Source organism: Formica exsecta, unplaced genomic scaffold, assembly GCF_003651465.1.
Source record: "Formica exsecta isolate Colony F162 unplaced genomic scaffold, ASM365146v1 scaffold443, whole genome shotgun sequence".
NCBI lineage: Eukaryota > Metazoa > Arthropoda > Insecta > Hymenoptera > Formicidae > Formica > Formica exsecta.
In genome coordinates this window covers 527,857-537,324 of record NW_021851667.1, presented here as the reverse complement: position 1 = coordinate 537,324, position 9,468 = coordinate 527,857, and the positions used below count along the sequence as shown (strand labels likewise).

Sequence of the window (9,468 nt, the reverse complement as noted above, 5' to 3'; positions counted from 1 at the left end):
CATCTTATTCACGATTGCTTTTATACGAGTTGCATCGATTTATCCACGCAAAAGAGGGGCAATAAATAGGGGAAGGTTTTCAATTATAAAGATATGCAATATATGCAATGTGATCGATATGCAATAATTAGCACATTAGCGTGGCAACATGCAAATTGTATGAACGCAGTGACCAATTTACGGGGACCTGTCTTTAATAATTTATAATACCATTAAACGTTCCGCGTAATCTTTGTTCTTTGCTAGGATTTCAATTAATCACGATATTAATTACACATAGAAATTATGTGAATATTGATGATTTTGATTATATAACATGTTTCGCGATAAAATTCGATTTGAAATCCCATATCTGCGTTATCAAATTATACGAAATTTTGCTCATGTGTCGATAAACGCTATTAAATTTGCGACCAATATTCTGACAGGTTGATTTATGAGATAAATCGAACATTCTTTCGTCTGTATGTTAAAAAGAGTCCTCATCTTTTTAGAGTCTCTCTATCATGTTTTCGGAAAATTTTTTATTTTCTCTCGGAATATTTCAATTCTGTATATGTGTGTGTATATGTTCGATCTTTTATCTGTCCTTTAAATACAGCTACAAAAATTTCTTTTGGCCGTCACATGTTAATCGAATAAAATTCGCCCAACGTGAATATATCGCGCGGCGTGTCGAGAAAGTCGAAACGCTCGCGTCGCCTCGTTATTTTATTACTTATGGGTGTAACATACAAGCTACGGAGAAAGCGACGACCAGTTTGTGTACGGTCTTGGTTCGTAGATTTTGCGGCAGCCGTCGGATCGCGTCGGTTTTTCCAGCGAGTTGTATTTTTCCTCCCTGAGCCGCTTGATCTTTACGACGATAGACGACTGTGAACGCGTTCGATTATATCACTTTCTCGTCAATTCTTTTTTCTCACAATATTATATCACTTTATCGTTCATATGAATATGGCATGTGACTCGCTCGTATATTATCCAACGCGGAAATCGCGGATTCTTAGATCCTCAGAGAATCTCAGGGATGATTTAGAGAAATCGATGAATATTGGAACTGAGCCACGATTCGAAGATTTAAATGTCGAGATAGCCAAGAATGCAAAATTCCATCTACATACTTGCCACTATTACCTACCTACGCGTACTTTCTACACTCGGAGCTTCACTCGGATTGCCAATTAATTATACCATTATAATTAATATAATTAATATCCACCATATAATTAATTAATACCCACATACCTGGGAGTGGCTAATTAACGACTGATCCTCTCCTTGCTATTCCCAAGCTCGTTATCCATTCTTATAACTCGAGTTGTCACTCTTTATTATTTTCCTGCGCCCTACTGAATGAATCTGCTGCTAATCTCATCCCTGTACGCAACCTTGCGTCCTCGCTTAAAAACTTTGCTGTCCTCGCGGAAGGAAACTAAGAAAGCATCTGTTGATATACTCGTTAAGACATTTCGTTATAATTAAAAAAGATCAAAGCCAAATTTAAAAAAAAAAAAAAAAAAAAAAATACAAAAAAGAAAAGAGAAAAGGAATTTGTATGAGACAAGATGTGTACTTTGTTTTTTTTTTTCGACGGTTATAGACGTTTCTAAGGCAATAAAGATAAAAAAAGAAAGAATAATCACAAATCATCGAAGAGAGGGATACATGTACTTTTCCATAATTCGCTAGAGTTGTTGAACGCTTTTACGCGATACGATATACGCAATACTGATTACGTGCAAAGTATCCCCAATGACTAATTCGGCCAATTAAGGATCGGTTAATGCGGAACCGGGAAGAGAAGCAAGCAAGCAAGCGCGCGCGCGCGCGCGCTCGCTCGCTCGCGCGATTGACGATGGTGACCTTGAGAGAATCGCGGCGGTTCTCTCGCGCGAAAAGGAGGGGGGACCCTCCCTTGAAATCGATAACGCGTGACAGCGCACGGTCGGCGACGATGTACATATATACACACGCTTGCGTCGGGGACGGGATCCCCGATACAACGATGCGGCTTACCTCGCAGCGTCCGTCCGGGTCCTGTCCGAAATCCGCCGCCATCTTGGCCGGTGACGCCGCGTACTTCGGACCTCGGCGCGGCTCGGCTCGGCGCGCAGTGCGCCGCCGGGTCGCTTCCGCGGATGGGATTCACCTGCGCGCCGCGTACGACCTTGCCGGCTCTCTTTCCCGCCCGAGCAAAGATTCACGGGACCACAAATCGACACTCTCTCGGCCGCGCACTAGCTATTGTCCTCTCCTCCTCCTCCTCCTCCTGCTCCTCCTTCTCCCCCTTTTCGTCTTTTCGTCGTCGACGCCCACGCGCGTCTTTCTCGCGTTGTCGTCGTAGCCGGGAACGGACGAAGAGAGAAAGAGTCCCCTCGACATTTTCGCGATCCGACATTGCGCTTGAATCACGCGCGCGTCATCGAATTTGGCGGAAAAAAAAAAACTCTCGAAACGGCACTCGCGGTGTCGAGCGTTCAAAATGTCCGCCCGTCGAAGGCGAACAACGTCACACACGTTCGAGCAGTTTGCAAACTCCGCGAGACTTATCGACGGCACTTTAATATCGCGCAATATACGAAACTCGCTAGAACGCTAAACTCTACATGTAACTGCCTCCTCTTCTCGTGTTGACAAGACCGAGGGAGAGATAGAAAGACGGTTGCACGCGAAACGGCGAAAGCGGAACAACGAACGATAGGCGAAACGAACGGACACGGCGCGTTTAACTCTTCCCGTCGCGTCGTCGAGAAAGGGACGAGTTGGCGTAAAGAGAAACACACGGCTACTCGCGAGTCGCGAGGGAACGTACGAGCTGCCTTTCCTCTTCGAGGACGGACGAGTATCGCGCGCGCTTGCGACCGACACGGCTACGACTACGAGTCGTGGCCGCTTTGACCTTGGCATTGAACTTGTGGGCGCCGCGCGGGACGAGGCGGAGGCGGAGGCGCGCGGCGGACAAACCTGCGCCTGACGGAAGGGAGCGCCGGAGTGGGGGGACGCAGCTGAGCTGGCGGAACGACGGGCTTCAAGAGCGGAGGGTTGGGGAAAGGGAAGTGAGAGGACGGGCGGATTGTGTGATGTAGCGGGAGGGAGATTGCGTCATCTCGCGCAAGCCTGAACGCCGCGCGTCAATACAGCGGAGAGCGGAGACTCGCCTGCCTGGCCCTTATAGACCAACCTTCCCTCACGTATATATACACATATATACATATATTCGCATATATATGTATGCATATACAATTGCCCCTATCTATTTATCTTTCTATATGTCAGACGTGCGCTGTCAAATATATACTATAAATGCGCGTCTGTGTGTGTGTGTGTGTGTGTGTGTTTGCGCGCGCGCGGGCACGCGATTTTATTCAATTGAAGAATGTGTGATATGAATATAATACATTCTTTCGTGGAATATCATTGATCGCGATATATAGCGAATTATTCTTTTGCGATTGACTTTGTCTTTACCTGGGCTTTGTCCGGGTTCGAAAACTTCTGGATTTACTTAAATATAAGATAGATTATGTATGCGCGTATAATGTTATGTAAAACATGTCTAATCCATGAAGGAAATATGTGTTTCAACTGCGGAATCAACTTTATATTATCGTGTTATAAAATTGCTCAAAATTTGTAAAATTGTTTTGCAATACAATTTACAGACATATGAGCTAAATGCCGAGTGTGAATCATGAATATTCGATCAATATTCTCGATCTATACAATCAATAGTTCCTGTTTGAAGATGACCAACTTGGTTGAGTCTAACACGGACGAAACGACTTTTCTCGTAAACAGCGATCCCGGATGAGAGTAGTCTAACCAAAATAAGACACATTGCCGCCCTTAGTTCGACCAAACTTCACCAATCGCCGCAGACGCATCGGTAATCCAGGGGCGGAGCCAAGACACGAGTCTCAAAGTCGGTCTCGGTCAGCTTGAGTTCCCATTGGTGAAGTTCAGAGACGAGGCAGCATTAATCGCGCTGTTCTCCGGCGAGACGCAACGTGTTCGGTAAAGCAAGATGGCTAACCCGACAATAAATCGCACGTCATCGTGTTTTTGATACAAACCGAAAGAGCGAAAAGATGGTGAGTTCCAAAAAAGAAGATGTTAAAGATGAACAATTTTTTGAAGGACAAAAATAGGAATCAGCACAAAAGTGAATTGAAGAAGAAAGAGAAAAAGGGAATATATGATATCAATCTCTATCATATTTTATAAATATTACATGATTGTAAATTTGTAGTCAAGAAAGAGAAAGAATCATTTTATTTTCCTATTCAAGATATACACGTATAGGGTCCAAGTTGTTCCTTTTAAATAAAATAAAAGATAAAAAGCCTAAAAAGACTAGAAATAAATAGAAAATATGTAATATAAATTATTATTATATATAAAATATATAAAAACATTAAAATATAAATATAATATAAATATTATTTGTACTCTTCAAGATTTATAAAATAATCATAACGATATAACTTTGGATTCTAACAATTTTACTTGTATAATCTTTTCAGAGAAAAAATGGCTACCAAGTCGCAAAATGCTTGGAGATCAACCATGTCCTTCATATATATAGGGAGACGTCTTGCCGCTGCAACCTTTATTTAACCTTGGCCAACGCATTTGCTGTCTTATGCACGTAAAACATATATCGTCGCAAACCTCACCGACCTTTAGTGCGCCGCATCGCAATTTTGTCGGAGACAGTTAGAAGATAAATGTGGAAGATTCACATTAACGACGAAAGTATTGCAAGAGTAAAATGTGACGAATAGTAAGAGAAACGAGTTCTACATTCATCTTTTGCCAAAAATTTGGAAAATGCTTTGCTTTTATGCGAGATAAGAGAAATCAATTTGAATTGTCTCAATTGTCGCAATATTTGGTTGAAAAATTTCCTGTATTAATAAAAGAGAGAATCTGACTATATATAATATTTACCTTCTTTTAAAGCATAGAAATCACTTTCGAAAAACATGAAATATATGCAAAAAAACTTTGTTATAATAAATAATATTTAATCGTATTCGATTACCAAAATCTGTAATATTTAAAATCCTTTACACTTTCGATCACTTGAAACTCAAAAACTACTGGCATTTGGACTCTATTAGTCTTCGACTAAGAAAAAAATCGACTCCAACTTTATTCAAAAAAGGTGATTATTTAAAAATCTTTCTATATATATTATAAAAGACATAGAATTTCGACATTCAAGAAATAGACCGGAAGCGAAGTTCTGGAACAGTGGGAGAAAAGCCGAGTATTAGCCGCTCACGATTACCAAGTGCATTTTAGAAGATTACATCCGCTTGTAAACGCCAAATTGCAATTGTGTTTGCAATACGAATACGAGAATACGCCCTCGATTATCGAAAAAGGTCGAACAAGGCAACTATTTTAGAAATTTAGCAATAATGACATGCGCCGAAAAAGAAATATAATTCACCGTGCCAAAATTGCTTGAAATCGGCCAAAAGTTTTGAAAGATTTGCGGTAAATTAAGTCAATTCTACGAATCTAATAAGAATACGCCTTACACTAGTTTCATGTAGAATAATTTCAACGACAAAGAAATTAAATCACGAAAAAAATTGATCAAAAGTCATGTAAAATATTATTTTTTTAAAATTCTTTTTGATAAATGAATAATATGTCATGGAGTCTTTTCTCTCTTAGCAAGAATAATTTTATCAACTTAACAATGGTTTTCAAATCTAATCCGCGATATCGTTTTATATCTCACAAAAATGCTTTAGCACCGATCATAATAGTAGGGTACGCGTAATTAATTTTTGCCATTTACATAACTTATTCGATTATCACTTTTCGCATATCTTGTATAAAGTCTTTTCAAGCATCACGTGTAAAGCGAATTATTTTATTTTTAATATACTTTTCATTAAAATGTTAAAAATGAATCGAGAAATCAAGAAATTGGCTTTCAGGGAAATGTGAAAAATTGGAGAACGAATGCACAGGCAGCCCAATCGGAAATTACAACCTTACGCACGTTCGCAACACAAAAGGGAGAAACGATACTGCGGTGTACTTTTTCTATTTCCTCGACGGATAGATTTGCAAGTAAAAATATTTGAGATATTGTAGCGAATACACCGTAGCGAAAACGGATGGAACACTATGTGCTATATAATCTTTTACACTTAAATAGTTGTCAAATTTAATCAATTCATAACATTGAATAAATACTTTGCACATGTTATAGTTGTAAGATAACAACGTCAAATATATGTAATGTATACATAGCTGCAAATAATAATCAAATTTTTTCATATTTACATACTTTATCTTGAAAATGAATTCTTTTATAAAATTGCAAGATTATGAAATTTCAGTACACACTATCCTTTCTCGCAATGTACATCACATGAATATATTTAATAATATAATCAGAGGATTTATTGTCGCAAGTATAGAAAAGCAATATTGCAACATGTAACGCGATATGTTTTTATATCGGTCGCTCGAATAACTGAAAGCAATTAATTTGATAATTATTTATATATTTATTTATCCCTCTTGTTATGTATAGAATTTATTATTTGGCGAATATCCACAACGAAAAAAAAAAAAAAAAAAATTAAAGATAGCAATGCAATGATTATTAAAAATGGAAAAGTATAAAATTAAAAGCGCAGAGAAAATATAAAAATGATCAGTATGTAACATGACTATCGAAAATAATGTAGTAATAAACATTCAAATGAGAATTAGATCATGTAACAAAAACTTATATAATGAAAGACTCACCTAAATCCATAGGATACAACCAACTGTTGATGTCCAAAATAAGATCCATCTTAAAGGACTCGGACTCGCAGTGGAGTCTGCTCACTGAAAATCACAAAAGGAGCGTATTGTTAAAAATGCGCGATACGATGCACTGTTATAATTGGACGATTGATTATATGATACTATCGAGATGAGTCATAAATTCGTTCGGAGGAATCAACGAGAGAGAAAACTTATTTTCGCTCAAAGACGCAACGATGGCTGACGTCACCTATGGCCAAACGTGCTTTCAATTTGCAATATTATCGCCAAACACGTACACGCAAATATACTCACATCTTTTATCTGTAATATTGCCAAATCGAATGTCTCTCTCTCTCTCTCTCTTTTTCTCTCTTATCAACTTGCGTCGGCTATCAAGCGCTTTCGATATTCGCTCGAGACGAAAAAGCAGTTGGACTCGGAATCACCTATTGCCATATCACTTCTCGTTCGAGCGATAATAGTGTCGAGTTAATTCCGGATTCGATAAAGAAGAATTTTTGTGATGCTACAAGAGAGTTGTCGATTAATTGTAAGATCGCATATGAGCGCGGATACCAATCCAAAAGAGAACCCACAAATATTTACATACAGCGTACGCAAAAAATGCCGTATTAAAACAACTATATGATTAATGTAAATTCAATGAAATTAATAAATTGACTATTGTATTGATGACATTTTAATATAAACCATTGTTTCGATCATTGTATAGAAATTTCGTAATTAATTGTAAGATTATATATATATTATCATTTTTAATGTTTTCTCTAAACGTTAAACGGTAATACGTCGCGTGTATATTTTGCATTTGCAAGTTTTTTTTCCGAGATCCTTCCAACCATCAACATTTTCTTTAATAAAAAAAAATAATGACGATTAAAAACATATTTTAATCTATTTTAAGATTTCTGTTTTTTCTCATTTTCTTTCGTTGATTTCAAATTAATTATACACGTTATATATATACGTTGTTATTATATACGACAAGGAAAACTATGCTAAAGTGAAAACATGAGGAAAAAAAAGAAGTTATTTGAAGGTGAATTGTAACCGCGATATACGATGAAAAAACGAAACATGAGAAATTGCAACGTCAAAAATTTGGAACAGAAATACATTATGTTATAAAGAAACTGCCAATGTGTCGCATTAGATTAAATAAGAATGTCGTCGGTAAGAGGATAAGAACACATTATATGTTGTATCGTACATTTGCAACTGCAACATTCTTCTGTGTCGCACACGCGAATCGGATCAAAACTTGTTATGCACGGGACAAATGCATTGCATTTTTTTCCGCTTGTTATTTATAAGATGGATTTTTTTTTAGATTGGCAGCTTACATGATCAATCTATAATTAATTTTACATAAATATCTTAACATGCTTTAAATAACATTGCACTTTAAATAACATTACGTTACTTTGTTCAAAAAATGGAACTCGGGACCTGGAAAAAGCATACATTGCAAAGGAGCTTTTATCTTTATTTAAACAGCGTAAAGTGAAATGCTCTTTATGTACAGGAGAAATGCATTCTCTTTTAGCAATCAATTCTTTTGTGTGCAACGTAAATAATTGGATGATTTGATCGCGAGTTACACGTCTCGTGCCTCCGGCGGATCTCGATATCCCATATCCTTAGACAATCCAAGGTTCATATCCGATATTAATTTCGTCAATGTGTGCGATACCGCTTGCGATAATCTAATATCGATATCGTTCTCACACGGCATGAGTAATCTCGAGCGGTCGTAAAGTGAATTATCAACATGTAAATCAATGTCGCTGAGAGAGTAGTCGAGAGGAGAAATAAATTTGTGCGCGGACGCGCGAATAGAGTTCACATTTCAATATTAAATCTAATATAAATAACACATTTTATAATATAAACTTGTATAATTTCTCACTCAAGTATATCGTGCTCCGAAAATTGATCCAATTACGATATGTATATTTTATCATAATGCAATTATTATAAAAATCTCATTTTTTCCAAATATAAAAACATATTTTCTGAAATTTATTTCCTGTGATTTATCATTTTCACTAATTTTATTAAACTCTTATCTTTCGCGTGTTTTATATTTTAATTTCTTATTATAGAGCACATATTTTATTTTGATAAGAAAGATTCTTCTTAAAAAATATATCAGTTTTGAGAAAGATCGTCCACTTCATAATTATCAATATACAGAAATCTTGTGTTGCCGAATTGTGCAAAGATTTCAACCGTATTTTCTTTTAGGAATTATGCAATCTATGAACGCGGCGTTCATTTTCATTTACCGGAAATTATCGTCGTCACGAGAAATTATTTCCAGAGCTACTCACGCGAGTAATCCGTTTTCCATCGCTCGCCGATCTAGGGATCCCGGAGTCTCGGGAGGACGGAAGCAGGAAGAGTGTATGCACTAGCGACGTTCGCTCGCACCTCCTCTTCTTCCGCCCACGCATTCCACAGTTCTCCCCAGCTGATTCCGCCCTCTTTGTCTCGCATCTTCTCTCTTTCCCACCTTTATGCCCATCCCCTTCTCTTTCGTCTCTTTCCGCTTTTAATATCTCTTTCTCTCTTTCTTCGTTCGTTTACTCTATAAATTTCACTACTATAAATACTTCGCCATTGAAAAAGCCATCTTTCTCTCTCTCTCTGTCTTTCCCT

The 9,468-nt window shown here is 37.6% G+C and overlaps 1 protein-coding gene and 1 long non-coding RNA gene across 2 annotated transcripts in view; one reads left to right on the top strand and one right to left on the bottom strand.

Annotated features, from left to right (window-relative positions):
• Positions 1-9,468, bottom strand: part of LOC115240662 (DNA-directed RNA polymerases I, II, and III subunit RPABC3) — a 63,874-nt gene that overhangs the window by 29,744 nt on the left and 24,662 nt on the right. The window contains exon 2 of the mRNA XM_029815950.1: positions 6,781-6,864. Coding sequence (XP_029671810.1) covers positions 6,781-6,864 — 84 coding nt within the window. The remainder of the gene's footprint in view (positions 1-6,780; positions 6,865-9,468) is intronic.
• LOC115240665 lies at positions 3,312-4,897 on the top strand. The gene is made up of 2 exons (XR_003884795.1): positions 3,312-4,091; positions 4,524-4,897. It is a non-coding gene; the product is annotated as an uncharacterized LOC115240665 (long non-coding RNA).